The 18,592-nt window shown below is 34.5% G+C and overlaps 1 protein-coding gene across 1 annotated transcript in view; it reads right to left on the bottom strand.

Annotated features, from left to right (window-relative positions):
- The window catches only part of ABCA12 (ATP binding cassette subfamily A member 12), a 155,074-nt gene that overhangs the window by 56,723 nt on the left and 79,759 nt on the right, over positions 1 to 18,592 (bottom strand). The window contains exons 12-20 of the mRNA XM_014558903.2: positions 13,926 to 14,182; positions 13,715 to 13,827; positions 12,391 to 12,515; positions 10,549 to 10,722; positions 7,375 to 7,533; positions 6,839 to 7,049; positions 5,688 to 5,827; positions 3,883 to 4,002; positions 176 to 266 (exon numbers count right to left, since the gene is read on the bottom strand). Of these exons, the coding sequence (XP_014414389.2) occupies positions 176 to 266; positions 3,883 to 4,002; positions 5,688 to 5,827; positions 6,839 to 7,049; positions 7,375 to 7,533; positions 10,549 to 10,722; positions 12,391 to 12,515; positions 13,715 to 13,827; positions 13,926 to 14,182 (1,390 nt within the window). The remainder of the gene's footprint in view (positions 1 to 175; positions 267 to 3,882; positions 4,003 to 5,687; positions 5,828 to 6,838; positions 7,050 to 7,374; positions 7,534 to 10,548; positions 10,723 to 12,390; positions 12,516 to 13,714; positions 13,828 to 13,925; positions 14,183 to 18,592) is intronic.

Genomic DNA, 18,592 nt, shown 5'->3' with positions numbered 1-18,592 from the left:
GTACAACTAACTAGGAAGAAGATGGATGGCTATATCCAGGATTTTACTTTTCTTAGAATAAATAGCTAGAAACCAAATACAGAAGAAAAGGGGGAAAAAAAAGATCTTATATGGGAAACATTTTTCACATTTCTGACATGACTAGTGAATAAAAGTTTTGTGAATATGGACTCACCGAGTTCATCTATCTGTTTCAATAGTTCAACAGCATCAAGTCCCACGGAGAATTTTATAAAAACTTGCACAAATGGGTTCCTTAGAGTATTCTAACAAATAATAGTAGGGAGTCAGTTTTAATACATGACAAAAACATGTTTAATCATCATCTCTCTAATAATACCCACAGTGAAATGAGGTACCACTACTGGGCATTATCAGTGCACCATCTTGCAAAGGCTCACATACAAATCTCTGAGAATGAAAGGTGTGTGGCTGGTAGTGACTTGAAATGCTGAGGTCTATAAACACAAACTGGTCACCATGCTGAAGTGGCCTTATTGACCACTTTTATGACCATAATTAACATTAGGAAATCATATTCAGTTTAGCAGTCCTTTTCCCCCATAGCTTCTATATTATTTACTTTTAACATATGTTATGCACAATTTTAGTGGTTCATAATTGAATTATAGAATTGAAACAACTATAAAAATTGTAATGTCTACGTGGAATTTAACATCAGAACTGGTTTGTACTCTAGTTCTACAACTTCCTAGCTGTGAGGTTTTCAGCAGGCACTCAGTCTTTTCCAGCTTCAGTTACTTTTCTGTAAAGTTGACCTGAATGACACATCTTATCAGAACAGTCAAATGCAAATTATTACGGTATTGTTTTATACTGTAATGAGTGCAGCTTTGTGAACATGGAAAAATAAACTGATGATAAAACTTTAAATTACTCTTTATTCATAAGAAAGACTGAAAAATTAAAAAAAAAACCAATAAATGCTTTAAAATATAGAGGCTTTTGTAGCTATCTTCCAGTTAGGAGACATAACTTCTATAACTGCAAATGTTCTTCTCGGTAATACTAACTGAGACCTTATTATGTGGTGGGCACTAGAGTTTACCTTGATTTTGCTACTGAGTTTTCAATAATATCTTGAGGTAAGTACTACTGTTGCCGGGAGGAGGGTAATAAAAGTCAACTCGGTTCTCAGTCAACCTCCCCAAAAAGAATTTTTAACGAGAGACAGAAAGCATGATATAAACAGAAGATTTTATTAGTGAAGTAAAAAGGTAGTAAAATATAGTACACCCCTGAGAACTGGGAGTGGGCCAATTCAAGAGAGGAAAAATGGCACCCCTCCTTTGTTTCTCCTGTCTGGTATCCTGGCTTAGGGGGCATTTTTGTGATTCACTGAGTCACCGCTCAGTTCCTAGTGCTCAGGCACGCCCATTCCTTTTGCTTGTTCTTACCCATGATGTACACAGAGAAACCTATGGGAGGGGGCTCAGACTGCTATGTTAATTACATTATAATTCGCATTGGGTCGAGTTAAGCCAGTCCTCTCTATTGCGCAGCCACAGCATTAGGTCTCAGCCGGTTTCTTTGCTGATCCTCATTTATAGAAAGTCACAAAATTTTGAAGCCCCTTATCCTGAGCGCAGGTGTACTGTTATTTTCTGGGTTGCTCTTGCTCATTTCTTTCTAACTGCCTAACATTATTATCCTCGATTAATAGACGGCAAAGCTAGGGTCCAAGAAACTGTGTAAATTCCCCTAAGGATGTACAGTTAGTAATGGCCAGGGGAAAAGTTGAAGGGAGATAAAGAAATGTTTATTCATCTTATGTGGAAATTCATGGCTTAGTTTTCATGTGAGCTGGGCTTAAGTTGTTTTCCCTTTACAGGACGATTCAGCACCACTTATTAATCTGTCCTTTTTACCAATATCTTCTTTTGTTATCATGGAGATAAGTGATTAATAATATGTATTAATAGAGCATATATATAATAAATTTGCTAAATCTGTAGCTGCTGAGAGATCTAAGGGCAGCTGGTAGCATAAACACAGATGGCTATCACACAGCTACATACCATGATAACTCAAGTTCTTTAAAATCTAACTATTTACTAAGAATTAATTTGTGCATCATGGAAAATCTGAATTACAGCATTACTAACAAGTAAAGCACTGTGTTACCTGCAATTCAGAGATGATCCAACAAACTCTATTTCCATTCTCCCAACACTTCTGTTTCAACCATTCCTGTCTATGATATATAATACTATTTTCTTTCTTTCTTTTTTTTAATGGAGGTACTGGGGATTGAACCCAGGATCTCATGCATGCTAAGCATGCACTTGACCACTGAGCTATATCCTCCCCCCTTAAATGTTTCCACGTATATGATTTTCACAGTTCTGTGACGTGGTTATCAAAAGACCCATTTTAGAGATTCCTAAACTGTAGCAAGTATTTTAAGTCATTTGCCTAAGAGTTCACAATAGCAAAGCCAGGTCATGCGATAGAAACTTGAAGTTTCAAATTCTGTGCACACTTGCAGAAATAAATTTTCCTCCATAATTGAGACTCATGACTTATTTTGGTCTAGAAGAGAATAATGATACTCCAGTCAGATGATAATCCCTTTATAAGCATAGTCACAGGATTTCTTCTTAGCAAGTTACTGTGCTTTGGAATTATTATGTATAGATCATTAATTCACTGCTTTAGCCAACAAAACTTTCCTTAATGAAACATATGTGTGAGGTTTTTAGTCTGTTCCCAGAAAAAAAGTTTTAGGAGAAAAGAGCAATTTTTCACTGTGGAAAATACCTATGTCAATAAAGTACTGTCCATGTTGCCTTTGTTATCTGAGATTCACTAAAAGAGACCCCTTTAAGTGGACATGCTTAAATTTAGAACCAAATTTAACAATAAATTGTGGGGAAGATGTCTGATGAAAAGCCTATTTTATATTAAGTTCATTAAATATGTTAGAAATTAATTTTATTATTTATAATAAAATTTCAGGCTGTAATTGCAACTATGCACTAATTGTTAGTCAAAACAAAGACTGAGTTATACCCCATTCGATGGGTATAACTTTTCTTACAAAGTTGTATGACACAAATTTTTTGTTCTCTGTTTAACTTCTTGAGCATGATTATAAAGAAGGGCATTTTTTGTTGCTATCATTGCAAAAATCTTTCGGGGTTCAATCAATTTTCCAATTCTTTGATATGCAAGCCATTCTCTCTTGAAGTTCCTAAGTGGTCATCATTCTTGACAATCTTCTCTTCTGCAGTTGATAATGGGTCTAACTCTGCTGTTTGGTGTTTAGCTACCAATAGCTCTTTTTGATTGGAACACTTCCCCACACTATTTGCATCATCTTCAGAAAACAGTGCATCTTTTACAAGAATTGCAGATTACACTTTTCAACCAGTGTACATTGTTTTTGAGTTGCACTGTCAAATCTTTAACCTAAACTAGAGTATCAAATGTTTCAACCAAAAAACTCCCCAAACTTAACATTCTTCTCCAGAATATTAGTATTTTAGGAGTTCTGGTTCAGTGAAAATAGCAAAACATAATTTAGAGAAAGAAATAAAATAAGCATATTTTAAGTAGTTTTTATTGCATTTTCACTTTGGAAAATGGATTTATATCACTATTTCTGTCTCAGGATCAACTTGTAAAATGGTTTATCTCTGAATTACAGACAGAGGAACTGTGGTAAAAGAGGTGAGGATGGTTACAAACATGAGTGATAGATCTGTTATCCAGTCTCAGACCCACTCTCTGGAGGAGAGGCAATTTTAATCTGTTGAATATGGATTCTAAGTTATTATCTTCCCATTTCCACAACAAAGGTGATTAAGATCTCAAAGAATTATAATTCACAGGAAGGTGAATAACAGAACCATCTCCTACCTGGAGCATTGGAATCGTCTGGTTTAACAGGTGGAAGGAATTCATGAAAAGTGGTGATTTATCCATCCACTCTTGAGATTTTTCTCTTAATTCTGCCAGCTGCCTCAGAGTTACATTAGACTTAAAGACAAAGAAAACAAAAATAAATCTGGTCGATTAGTATTTTTCCTATATTTCAAAAAAAAATCTTAAGGTTGTTTTGTTACATAACTTTAAGGAACAGTTCTACAAGGTGAAGTCAATAAAACATTGTCAGAAATTTCCCCCATGGTCAAAAGATTTTGGTCAAAAGGTTTTAAATGGCAGATTTTATAGGGTCAAGATCACTTATAAAAATTCAGGAAATTTTAGGGTTTACAGGCAAAATTAAAGCATGCCTTCTAGATTTCTCACAAGTTAACCATTAAAGAAACATCCTAGTTCAAGGATATAAGAAGGATACTCTCATGTATTACTGGTAGAAAGGGATAGAAATAGCCCTTTTTGAAAAGCAATCTGACAACAATCATTAAAATTGAATACAGTATCCTTCAGTCCCTCAATCTTGAACATTCACCTCAGTGAAATAAAAATACCACTGTATAAAGTCATATGCAAAGAAGTATCAGTTGCAACACTGTTTACATGAAAAAAAACCCAAAACAAAACAAACACTGGAAACAAAAGGATTGTTTGCCCAACAATTAAGGATTGGTTGAGTAAATTCTATGATATGAAAAAATTTGCAATCTTCCAAGAGTGACTAAACTGTATCTATTGAATTGGAAGAATTTCCACATGGTATTGTTGTGTGACTAAAGCAATATGTAGAAAATTATTATAATGAAACTTCATTTTAATAATGCAAATGATGGCCAAAGAATTCTGCATATGAAAGTGCATATAGTATAATAATATATAAAGGATTAGAGGAATGAACGCAAATTATAGAAAGACACATCCTTGAATACTAATATTCATTAGTTCACACGAAAGAGTAGGATCAAGCAGGGAGAGAAAGGGATGAGAGTCAAGGAAAAAGGAAAGAAAAAAAGACTGCATTACAATATACAATAAAAACAAAGAGCATTCTAGAAATCAATGATGACTTCAAATACATTTTTATATAGACCTTAAAATAATTTATATTTACATAAACTAAAGTTTAATGACCAAATAATGCAGATGTAAAGCAGAGATTTTTTTTTTTACTTTCACTCTATCATTTTAAAAGCATCGAGTTTATAATTCAAATCATTGAAGCCAACTTTAAAAGTGAGAGAGAAATGCCATTATGGTTAAATTAGGTAGATAATAAGTATAGTTACTATTAATAATGTTGTCTTTCTCAACATCTGTCTTCTATATAAAGATGTCAAATTGATATAAAAGATGTCAAATTGTACAACTAAATATGAAGCCAAGAATCTATAATTTAGCAATTGTTTTTGTTCAAACTAGTTATATAATGCCACAATATTATTTTTTCTAGTGCCATTATTTTTATACACTTTGAAAGTTAAGTGCCAGTTGTAGAAAAATGTTCTGCTTTGGAGATAAACTGCAAAATCTGAGGCATTGCTTTAACTAACCTCATTCTCAAGTGTCAACATGGTTCATTTCCCTTCAAAGAGCTACTACCCAATCGACATTGTTTACACATATACAGGGCAGAAGTTGAGAACTGTTAAGAGTTTCAGAAAGCCAAAGGTAATAGTATGTAAGCTGTAAAGAAATCTGAGACAGCTAGACTAAATTTGGAAGCTGACTACTTTAAAAATCATCTCAATAGTCAGGACAGAAACTTTGAGTGACAATGGCCAAACCTTTTCCATTATTGCCTTTGTGACAGGGGTATATGGTGCGTATAAGATCCTTCCCAACAACATAGGTTTCAAGAAAGCCCAAATCACAGGTCCAGCAGGCATATTAATGATGTCTTTATAAAGGGAAAAGCAAAATGGTGCTGGAAAGAAAAAGTATAATAAAACCATTTAGTATATGCATTTAAAATCTATCTCTTCATGGTAAATTGATATAGCTTATTTTTACAGTACCCCAAAATATATGCCTTACACTTCCTTTTTTACTGACAGATATGAGGCATCTGGTGTCAAAGTAAGAAAGTATAATAACAAATCTTTTTTTAGGTGTGAAAGTTTAACCCAAAAAGCAAGCCCATAATAAGTGATCGCATTTTGCCAAGAGGAATTAGAAAGGTTGAAAACCACATTTCAGAATTTCTTCCAACAGATCTTCCTCACCAGCACTTAATTAAAAAAAACACAAAAATCTGCTGCTGGGATGGTATCAGATACATAAGAGCTGTTCCCCAATACATGCTTATTGAATGAATAAAAAGATGCACAAATGAGTCAATCCAATTGCTATACTAAACCTCCCTGTATAACTTGGAAGAGCTCAGCTGATCATATTTTTTTGCATCTCAAAGCTTATAGATTAAGTAAACAGCTTTGAAGTGTCACTGGACACACAGTTCAGTTTGTGGTTCTGCTGCATTCACGAATCTCTTCTATGTGTAATACAAATTTCTAATTCTAAAAAGTTAAGAAAAAATATTGACCCTGAGCAGATTTAAGGCATGTTGTTGTATTATTTACTGGCAAGGTGTAGTTGTGGCTAACAAATTCCTAGTGCTGTGGTTAAGAGGTTAGAATTCGCAGCAGACTGCCTGTGCTCAGATCCACAGCTTTGATACTTTCCTGTCGGGCGACCATGGCCAGGTTACCCAGCCTCTCTGTGCCGGTTTCCCAGCCTCTCTGTGCCAGTTTCCCTGGTTGTGAAGAGTGAATGAGTTGATACGCCTAACATGTTTCATGTGTGGTAAGTGCTGTATGAGTGTTTTCTATTTTCACTCTTGGGGGAAATTAATGCTTCATTTCTCATAAAAGGCTAAGATTAGTAGACAACGTTGTCAGGAGAGGACATTACCGTGCTGATTGTGAAGTATACTCACTGGAATGTAAGGGAATCCCATATTTTGCAGCAATTTGCTCTTTACTTAATTTATGAGTCAAATAGTCCTTGGTGTGGTTGCCTTTCTGCCTCTGAGATGAGGGCAGCAGGGCAATTAAATAATCAGTGGTAATTCCTTGGGAGCACAGTGCCTGGGAAATGGTACTAAATGATCCTTGGGGTGTGTTTATCCGGTTGCCTCTATACATAGCCTGTGGGATAAAAATACACAATTTTTAACATCATATGAGCTATAAATGCTACCGAAAACAACATAGAAGAAAACCTGATAATGTTTAGTGTGTCCTTATAATTTCCGTAATTTCTTTAAAACATGTACCCCACATGGAAATGCAGAATGCTAAACTCCACCCATTTAAGTGGCAAAAACTTTTGCCAGAGCAGAAGAGTTTTCCTGTAAGTGATTTTTGTCAATGTACTATATTTGTGGCCGAATGTATTATAACTAACCTCAAATAAGAGTTAATATGATAAAAGGAATTTTCTAACAAGAACATTACTGGGTGACGTTCCTACCTGTGTTAATGGAAAGCTTCTGGGCAGATGTTTCAGGGATCTCATTTTGTCTAGCAGCGGTCGTGTGCCGGAAGCCATCTGATTGAGAATCTCCTTTAGCCTTATGAAGAGCTCTATCATCTTTTCTACTGGCTTTTGATCTTCTCTAGGGAAAAACACCTAACAGGAACAGAATAAAAATAAGTGATTTATGCGGAGAAACTGGAACCCTCACACACTGTTGGTGAGAATATTGAAAGGTATAGCCACCTTGGAAAATATTTTGGAAGATTATTAAATAGTTAAAACATAAATTTACCACATAACCCAGCAATTCCATTCCTGGGGGTTTACTCAAGAGAAATGAAAACATATGTCCACACAAAGATTTGTTCGGGGATGTCCATAGCAGCATCACTCACAATAGCCAACATATGGAAACTGTCCAAATGAATGGATAAATACAATGTATATCCTTAAGCTGGAATACTATTTGGCAATAGAAAGAAATCAAATACTGACACGTGTTACAATACATATGAAATTCAAACCATTATACTAAGTGAAAAAAGCCAGACACAAAGACCATATATTGTATGATTCAATTTAAATAAAATGTCTAAAAAAAGCAAATCCAGAGACAGAAAATAGATTAAAGCTTGCCTGTGCTAGAGGTTAGGATGAGAAGTGACTGCAAATGGACACAAGGTTTCTTTTGGAGTTGATGGAAACGTTCTAAAATCAGATTGTGGAAACAGTTGCACAATTCTATAATTTACTAAAAATAACCACATTAAATTGTACACTTAAAATGAGTGAATTTATGGTATATAAATTACACCTCAATAAGTTTGCCAAAAATAAGTGATTTTAAAAGTCACAAATGCAAATGTCAATTACATAATTCTTCATGTATACTATTATTCAAAAAACATATAACATGCTCCTTAAAAATCAGAAAAGGTCTGTCAAAAAGTGTACTTGATTTATCAGGCTAAATCATAATCCCATAATGTATTTCTGCTGCAGTAAGAAACACTGGAAATATTTTTTAAATTAAAATTTTAATTTTATTCTCTCATTCACCCATTTATCAGCAAACATTAATTGAGTGCCTGCTATGCTCCCAGCACTGGGCGAGGTGATGGTATGGTGGTACACAAACTGGCATAATCCTTCCACTCAGGGGCTTTTGTTTTAATAGGAGGAACAGATATGAAAATAGTCAGTGAACTAAAAGGCTGGGGAATATGAGGAGGTAGGGAGTTCAGCTAAGAAATCAAAGGAGTCTTTCCAAGATGGCACCCCAAAGGAAAGAAAGAACAAACCACAGGAGGAATACGGAAAGGCAGGTGATAGGCAGGGGGGAAAGATTTGTGAAATTCATGAAGAGGGGAAAGCTCTTGGCATGTCCAAGGGGGTCAAAGACCTCCATTATAAGCACAAGATTCAGGTGGAGAGATCTCATAAAGACACAGCTACTAACTGCAATCAGATTTTTCTAAATTATATTCAACGTATTAATTTTTCTTCTAGTTCTGCCAAAATTCTAGGCATTCCTATATTTATTTGAAATAAATTGACTAATGATGGGAAATTTTTCATTATTTTTGTTCATAGTACCTTGAAGAATTAGGGATGGTCTTCTGCTTGTAAAATGTATATATTTAGTTACTATACTCAACAAAAAATAGTTGGTTTGATATGTGCTCTGCAGAGACATTACAAAATAGGATTAAAATTTTAGATGAAAATTAATTTCAATCTATATGCATTTTCAGTTTAGTTTATGCAAAATAACTATTCATTTAGTCACTGGGTATTTGCTAAGTACTCTATGGGCCAGAAACTGTTCTTGGCATTTGAAATGTTTCAGTGAACAAAGAGCCCTTGGGGAGCTTATATCCTAATAGAGGTAGACAAAATATAAACAACAAAGGTGAATATTGAATAAAATATACAGTATGCTGGAAGTGCAACAGAAAACAGAGCAAGGAAAGTAGGTTGGAGAGTGCTGTAGATAAGGTTGGCAGCATTTTAAATAGGATTGTCAGGGTAGATCTTACTGAGAAGGTCAGTGTTGAGTAAAGACACATAGTTCTGCAAATCACGTGAGGAGCACCTCCTGGAGTGGGCCCATGCAGCAGCCATGGGCCCAAAGAGTAGCCTTGTAGGAAATGGGATTTTTTAAATGGGGAGGGGTTGTGCAGGCCATGGGCCCCTGCAAGATTTCAGGTTTTACTGGAATAAAATGGGGAGCCACTGGAAGGTGTTGAGCAGAGGAGTGACATGACATGATTTAAGTTTTAGAAGGATGACTCCTGCTGCACAGGGGGTGGTAGGTGGGTTTGGGGTAGTGGGGACAAGTGTGGAGGCAGGGAGGCCAGTTAAGGCCATTGCAGAATACAAGTGTGGGATAATGATGACCTGGAAGGGAATTATTTATCACTAGTTCTAAAATGTCTTCCTAGCCTTTGCTACACTATCTCAACAACATAAGTCAGCCATGTTGCTTCTGGTTTTTCTTACTTTCAAGAGAAAAAAATTTTTTTCAGTGCTTTTCATAACATGTAAATCATTTTGACCTAGTGTAGATTTGAGTGAATATAGAAGTTTAAATTTCCTATGTTTATATTTTTTAGTTTTTTATTCATTAAGTACTTATAAAGCATCTATGTATTGCAAGATGGAGTTATTGATGACTTTCCTAAGTTCTAATAATGATCATTTGCTTTGTTCTACTGGATGAGTAATGGCAGCCTCTATCTAAATCTGATGAAGGAGGCACAAAAGTATTTTTTAAATACCAAAAATAAAAAAACCAAAAGTACTTTTTTACTTGAAAAAAAAACCTTTGTTCTAATCCTTATTTTGTATCCTACCAAATTAATGCTTGTTCACTTAAAAATTTTTATTATAATATTTGTATTTCATAGTTTAGTGTATATTAAATTTAATTCCTGGCATTGGATATACAAATTGAAAGTTAATAAGGCAATAATATTAATTTTCTCATCTATAAAATATGCAAATTTATAATATATGATCTATAAGGTCCCACTTAATTCTAACATAAAGCTATAATTCCAAAGCTGTATAAATGGCTCTCACTCCTCACAGTACCAGGGAGCATACATGTGTAGTCAAATATTTTTTATTAAACTATATAAAAATACTTCTTCAACAGCAACTTGCCTTGTATGTGAAGTTGTAAATGTCTAAGTAGTGCAAAAAAGTGAGTCCAATGAGGTAAGACAGACGGGATCTCTCTGGAAGAGGCAGGCTGCAGAATTCCTTCACTGCATCTTCCAATTTGGGATTAGTCATATTAGCATCACAGGAATGCAACCAGAACACAAAAGAAAGAATCTGTAAATTGGAGAAAAAAGTACTTTAGCTGTGAATCCTCTGAGAGTTACCTGTCCATTTTGAGAGGTTTTCTTATACTCTTAAGACTTCATTCAAAAATATGACAAATTACCTCAAAATCAAATAATTTTTATTTAAAGCACTAATTACTATCAATAAATCTAAGGAGTCCATAGTTCACTGGAAAGCTTAAGAAATAAGATGGGAAGATAGAGAGGAATCCACAATGATTCCCAGATTTCTTGCTTGAATGACTTGGTGAATGATGGTACCAAGAAAGATAATTGGTTTGGAGTTAGTTTGGGGAAAATACTAGTTTAAGACTCTTCTTGCCTTTAAAATTTTACTCTTATTTATTCAAATTGCATTACATTTTTATAATCATTTGAAGTTTAATCTTGTACAATAAACTACCAAGTCCAGAGATGAAAGGCAAAGGAAAAAAAGCCCAGAATCGCACAATAATATGAACCTACCATCCTGGACGGTAATGCTTGTGTGAAAAGTGAGATGTGACTATAGGAAGTGAGATGTTATCTCTATTTCCACCAAGCTGAAATAAGAGAAAAGTTTATGAAATTTAAAGTTATAGAAACTTTTCTCTTTCCTTTTGAAAGTAATAAGAATGTATGTTCTCCATTTTCCTGTTTTTACTTATTAAAATGAACCTGCTCTTCAGAAGCCAAAAATGTGATTATTGAAATTAGATGTTAGCATCACATGAGTGAAAGGTGAAACCAAGGGGAAAGGCGAAGGAAGATTAATTGCTAGAACAAGAGGAAAAAAAGTGAGCAAGGCAGTTTTAACTTTTGTTTGGGAGAACCAATTAAAATGACACAGCTAAACATAAATGTTCCAAAGTCAGCCTTAAAGATTTTCAGAAAACTTGATCCAATATTGGAGAATAACCTGGTTGTGTTTAGAAATGACACACTCTGTCACACGTAAGTTTTGAATAGATGAGGTCTTAAGCTCTGCAGTTCTTTTGGAAAATTTCTATGACGCTTCCAGACAATGAACTTGGATAAAGGATAAAAGATGAAACATTTCAAGTGGTAAACCCTATTATCAGCCTATGAGGAAATGCCATTATTCATTTTCACAGCAAAAATGTTTACCATACCTACAAACTTACCCAGAGTTCCCTTGACTATATCTACTTTAGATACTCTGTCTTGTTTTGGGGCTTTTAAAAAGTAAAAAAAAAAAAAAAAAAAAAAAAAAAGAATTATTCATTTTTATTTTAGTTTAAACAGATTGTAAATTATCTTTTTCCCCCCAACTAGATAACTGAAACTTGACTTTGACATCATCATTATAATAGAATGTGCAAATTTACCACAGATAATGTGATTATGATAGGGAATATAAAGAAATACCACTTATTTAAGAAAACCATCTGGGGGTAAAGAAAAGGAGAGGACACAGGTGCAAGAGGAAGGAGAAAGAAAAGTAGAGGGAAAGGAACAGACGGTGATAATATTCTTGCCTCAGGATTTTTCTTCTATTTTCACTTAGGAATTAGGCCTCTAATTTTAGTGTTTGCGTGGAAAACTCACCAGATTTGCATGCAACTTTTCGGAGTTTTACTGATAAGTGCTCAACAAATACTAGACACTATTTAAACTTTTAAAAACTGGATGTAAGTGCAAACACATTTCACCCCACCTTTGCTCTGTTGTCAGGGATGGGAATGGCCAGCAAACTGTCGATACTTTTATTGGACATTCCTGTTGTTCTCCTCAGTTCTTCTTTCAGCTCTTCAACATTTTTGAACACTTCTATTAATTGGTCTGCAAGAAAAAACCAAAACAAAAGAAAACTCACACGTTGGTTACAATGTAATTCTCTTTAGTCCTACTCATATGGAAAAATATTCTAGGCTAAGACATATTCAACATCTATGCCTTGTGTCAGGAACAGATGTCTCCCAGTTTTGGCAAACTCTGCATCTTTAGGATCTATTTCTATTTAATTTAGACTTATTCCTATTATGATATCATTAATCCAAGGTAACAGATTGCTCTGGGTTATAAATTTTCCTTAGATGTCTACAACACAAGGTTGATTCAAAGAAAATATGGTTTCCTCACAGACTTTGATCACATAATGCACTAAATATATCTCTCTCCATTTGATTTAAAACATCACAAAAATTCAAAATGCTTTTTAACCTCAAATCATATATTGTCAGCTTAGGACAAGGTTTGCTAAATCTACAACATAATGCCACAGAGCATTTTTTCCTTAACTCTGCCTAGCACCTTACAGTTTAGAAAGGGTTTTCACAATCATTACCTTAATTTTAAATTGAGTGTATTTAACTCCAAATTCTTTAAGGACAGCTTATAATTATTTCATATCTGGGCCATTTAATGCATAACAAACAACACTTTGACTTGACTTTAGCAGATTGTGATCTCCATTTTGCAAACGCCTTTCAGTTTCTTTATGAAGTATCCCTCATACAAATATATCATCTTTATTTTTGGACTTAATGCCCTTCCAATTTTGTGGCTGCCTGTTGTCCAAAATTCTGAATGCCTTTCTTTTCAGTATTGAGGTATTATGCAAAGAAGAAGTGTATTGCATGATGCATCATGCTCAGAATACTAATAGAAGGTTCTGAACTGATATTTCTGCAGACAGCAGTGCATCTTTATTTTTAAAAATCAGATTATTCCCTTGCTCTTGCAACTGACTTTCTAACGCACTTTAATATATCAGAGAAATAAAAGATGAATGGTATAACTAGTTAAATTTTTGAAGATATTTTGCTGTGAAATCAAATTTTGCTATTTCATTCTCTGCTGGCTTGCTGTGTGTTTATTTTAGACAAGCAATCGTATTTGAAAGCTTCAGGTGTCTCATGTATAAGGGCAGATACAAAGTAGGTTTGGTTAGGAACTTCAAAAAAGCCTTTTCTAAGCTGAAGCATGAGAATCACATGCATTCTAATGAGACAGCATTTAAAATATGGATGGGGAAACACCTGGTTTTTCAGAAGAGTCTGCACTGTTATTGACATGCAGCACAGCTTCTATGGTTGGCAATAATCGTGTGATATTTTCCAAGTAATTCATTTGCAATGCCTGTTCTAGAAACCTGGAACAAAACAGAAGAGAAGAAGAAATTGAACTAGTCATATCAATAATTATTTAAGAAGGGATTTCACCAAGGAAGAAGACAATGGAAAAACTTACCGATCCATATTTATATTAATTTTGCTTGGATCCCCGGAAAGCAAATCCCTCAGTTTTTCAGATAGGATATTGTCATGATACAGTAAACTGGTCGCTATTTCGGTGCCAAGCTCTGCTGCTTCGAGGAGTTGTATGTGAAAGGCACTCTCTTCACACAGGTTCCCAAAGTTTATACTAGAGAGCTGGCACATTTTCTCTATTGAACTGAAAGTGTCAGGTTCACAAAGAAGCTTGGTCAAGTCTCGAAGTTGAGACAGCTTTCCAGGAAGGGAAAGAGTGGGAAATAGATTAGTTATATTATTCTGAATACTTAGTATTTGATAATAAGCAACTAAAATTAATTTAGTTCCTAAAAACATTTTGCTTATGCGTTTGGTTAGTTGGCATTTGACAACAGTTTCGCCACAAAGCACTATTTTCTGTTATTTGAGTTTATTGTTCTCTTAAGACTTATAAAATTTTGGGGCCCATTAGATCTCTTTCCCAACCATACTCATATCTTGGAGATTCACAGATTAAAAAGGTGTAGTTTAGTTTCATTTTGTTTAAATTACAAATACTTAAACTAATTTTATATGTTAGTCTATATTTTAAATTGTGTAAGGGCAGAGAGCAAAGCAGGTTTGGTTTGGCACTGCAAAAAGGTCTTTCCTCACACCCACTAGGATGGCTACTATCAAAACAAACAAACACACAAACAAATAAACAAACAAAAAAAAAACAGAAAACAAGTGTTGGTAAGGATATGGAGAAATCACAACTCTTGTTTACCATTGATGGCAATGTAAAATGATGTAACTACTATATGAAACAGCTTCAGAAAATCTGAAATAGAATTACTATATGATCCAGCAATTCCACTTCTACATATATACCCCAAAGTGTTTAAAGCTGGGCCATTTAATGAGGTGATATCTCACTGTAGCATTGATTTGAACAGATACTTGATATTTGTAGATCCATCTTCATAGTAGCTTTATTCAAAATAGCCAAGAGGTGGAAGGAACACAAGTGTCCATTGACAGTGAATGGATAAACACAATGTGGTATATGCATATGATGGAATATTATTCAGTCTTAAAAAGTAAGGAAATTCTGACACATATTACAACATGGATGAACATTGAGGGCATAATGCTGAATGATATAAGCCAGTCACAAAAAGACAAATACTTCATGATTCCACTTATATGAGGTACCTAGCGTTGTCAAATTAATAGCAACAGAAAGAACAGTCGTGGGTTCCAGGAACTGTGGTGGGGAGGGGAATGGAAAATAGCTGTTTAATGGATATAGGATTTAGTTTTGCAAGATTAAGAGTTCTGGAGATTGGTTGCACAACAATGTGAGTGTATTTAACATGACTGAACTGCACAGTTAAAAATGGTTAAGGTGGTAAATTTTATATGATGGATATTTCACCACAAGTTTTAAAAAATTAATTGACCAAAAAAAGACTTTTAAACTTCAGCATAAGAATCACAATATTTAAAGTATGGATGGACATATACCTGGTTTTCCAAAAGTGTCTGCACTGTTATTGACAGTATCTTCTACCCTCTTACCTATTGAGGGAAACTTTTGTTCTACAAAGCGCTTAGAAGGGCTTGAAATCCCTCCCTTAGAGGAAAAGAAGAAGAGTGAAAGTCAACTAATTTTCTGTCGTGTCAAGTGTGTTCCTCTATGCAGCTCACTATGTTCTGTGTGTTCTGAGGATCTATCCTCAAGCCATACTTCCTGAGGGGGAAAATTGTGCCTCTGGGAAAGCCAGTTCTGTTGTGCTTGGAAGCTACCCTAGAGCTATTCCTTTTAGGAAGTCAAATAATTTGGAGCAACATCTAAATGTCATTCATTGCAGTTCAGTTTCCCAACAGAAGTTGCATTTAGACAGAAATGAATTATTTTACGATATAGGCAAATGTTTAGGAATATTTCTTTGCATATATCAAATGGGAAAGGCACATTGATGTGTCCTGGATGAGAGGTTTACAGTAACTACATGTAGGCAGTAGCAATTAAACATCATCTTAGACAGGAAATATCATTATTCTATTTTCCACTGTAATTAGTAGCCTAATTGACTTCTGGTTTTGAACTGTCTAAAATGGTCTCATATGTATTAAAATTCTTTTTACTAGTCTTATTGCTAAAAGGAACTTTTCATTCTGTAATAGACCACTTTACCATTTGTAACTATACGTTTGTCACTTGTTCCTTCCTTTGACTTTCAAATACTAGCTATGATTAAATTTCTAATGAATGGAGCCAAACCTCTCTTCTACATTCTCCAGCAACTTTTATTTTGGTGGTTTCTTAAACAAAAAGATAAATACTGGTAGCCTAATACATTTTTTTAATTGAGATTTTGAGGATATAGTAAATTTGAATGACTTCACTCAGAAGAGACTGAAATATTTTTATTTTTCATTTTTCCAGTTTTATTAGGTAAAATTGATACAATTTGACTGGACATATACAATATATTGCATGTAAATACATATATACAATATACTGTACATATTTTTAAAATTTACATATATGTATTGTTCATTGTTTCTAAGAATAGTTTAGAGCTTTAGCTTTTTAAATTTACATAGTTATCAAAGAAATAAAGCCAACCACAAAATGAAAATCAGCAGAATGCAGTAATCCAATCATAAGGACAGTCAAATGTGCTTACACATATTAAAAAAATCAGTCATCTAAGTTATAAATAATAAGTAGTTCATTTGTGTCCTTTTTTTGTAGATTCCATATATAAGTGATATCATATGGCATTTTTCTTTCTCTTTCTGGCTTACTTCATTTAGAATGACAATTTCCATGTCCATTCATGTTGCTGCAAATGGCATTATTTTATTCTTTTTTATGGCTGAGTAGTATTCCATTGTGTGTGTGTGTGTGTGTGTGTGTGTGTGTGTGTGTGTGTGTGTGTGTGTGTGTGTGTGTGTGTATACACCACATCTTCTTTATCCATTCATCTGTTGATGGACATTTGGGTTGGATCCATGTTTTGACTATTGAATATAGTGCTGCTGTGAGCACTGGGGTGCACATGTATTTTGGAATTATATTTTCCTCTGGGCATATGCCCAGTAGTGGGATTGCTGGATCATATGATAAGTCTATTTTTAGTTTTTTAAGGAAACTCTATACTGTCCTCCATAGTGGCTGCATCAATTTACATTCCCACCCTGTAGGAGGGTTCCTTTTTCTCCACACCCTCTCTAGCATTTATCATTTGTATACTTTTTAATGATGGCCATTCTGGCTGGTATAAGGTCATATTTCATTGTAGTTTTGATTTGCATTTCTCTAACAATTAGTGATGTTGAGCATCTTTTCATGTGCTTGTTGGCCATCTGTCTGTCTTCTTCCTGTCTATTTAGATCTTCTGGCTATTTTTTGATTGGGTTGCTTTATTTTTGATATTTGAAATATATTTTTAAATTGAAAGTTTGTCATTCATGTATGAGGAACCAATAAAAGTCCATATAGTACAATCTTGGCTTAATAAAATAAAAGATATAGAAGGAGAAATTGGAAATCTAGCCATGCTACTGAAGTAGAATTGGTCCTCTGAAATAATAATTTAATACAGCATTAATAATGTGGACTGCACTGTGGTACACATCTGCCAAGAAGCAACATGATGGTCATTTTGTATTTGCCATTATTTGCTACTTTATTCTAAAAGCAATACATGCACTAAACTTGTAGAAACTTCATGGATCATTAATAATCAACAAGTATTCAGAGAATTACAATTCTCTCTTCAAAAGTATGTGTCAAGTCTCGTATTGTACAACATGCGGAATATGGCCAATAGTTTGTAATAACTATAAATAGAAAGCAACCTTTAAAAATTGTGTAAAAACTTTAAAAAATAACTTAAAAAAAAAAGCATGTGTCAAGTCTAGATGGCAGGTTTGTCAAAGCCTCATGCAGAGCCCTTCTCTCCTTTACACAACCCTGGTCCACATAGTGAGTAAGAGCTCAGGCCTAAATTGAAACAATGACTCATAACTAACTAACTCCATGTCTGGCTGTGACTGAGTTCCTATGGTTCCCAGTGCATCTGAGTCAGAACTGTAAGTGACATCCTGGTGTAGATCTCAAAATATTGTAGGCACAGAAATGCTAAGACAGCAACACTCCTGGGCTCTTAGCAGGTAAATGAAGGGGAAAGAGGCCTACTTAAAAATGTAAAAGTGCTACAGTATAAATATTGTGCTATTTGTATTTCTGTTCAATATGGAGAATATACTTCCCACCAGAGAGACTGGAAAGAAAAGAGGAGAAAACAGACAATGAAGGCAGGAAGAAAACACAAAAGCTCAAGAAGAGTCGAATGTTCAGGGCTAGAACAGAAAAAAAGCTACGAATGAAAGGCATTTGGCATTTTAGAGAGTCTAAACCTTCTTAGAAATATCATGAAGAAAGTTTTAGAATGGGTGGGCCCTAACTGACTGTTACAAACAAGAAACTAATTACTAAGGAGGACAAAGCAAGGAAGTAAGAGCATTTCTTTTTGTAAAAGTCTAGGAGTTGGTCTTCATTCTTTCAATGATAGGTACTGAATATTTCCCAGGTGTCAGACTCTATGCCAGGTGCTGAGGGTACACAGTAAAGTGACAGACTTAGCCATGTTCCTATGGAGCGTGTAG

Source organism: Camelus ferus, chromosome 5 (genome assembly GCF_009834535.1).
Source record: "Camelus ferus isolate YT-003-E chromosome 5, BCGSAC_Cfer_1.0, whole genome shotgun sequence".
In the NCBI taxonomy this organism is placed as follows: Eukaryota; Metazoa; Chordata; class Mammalia; order Artiodactyla; family Camelidae; genus Camelus; species Camelus ferus.
This window is presented reverse-complemented; position numbering and strand designations above follow the sequence as displayed.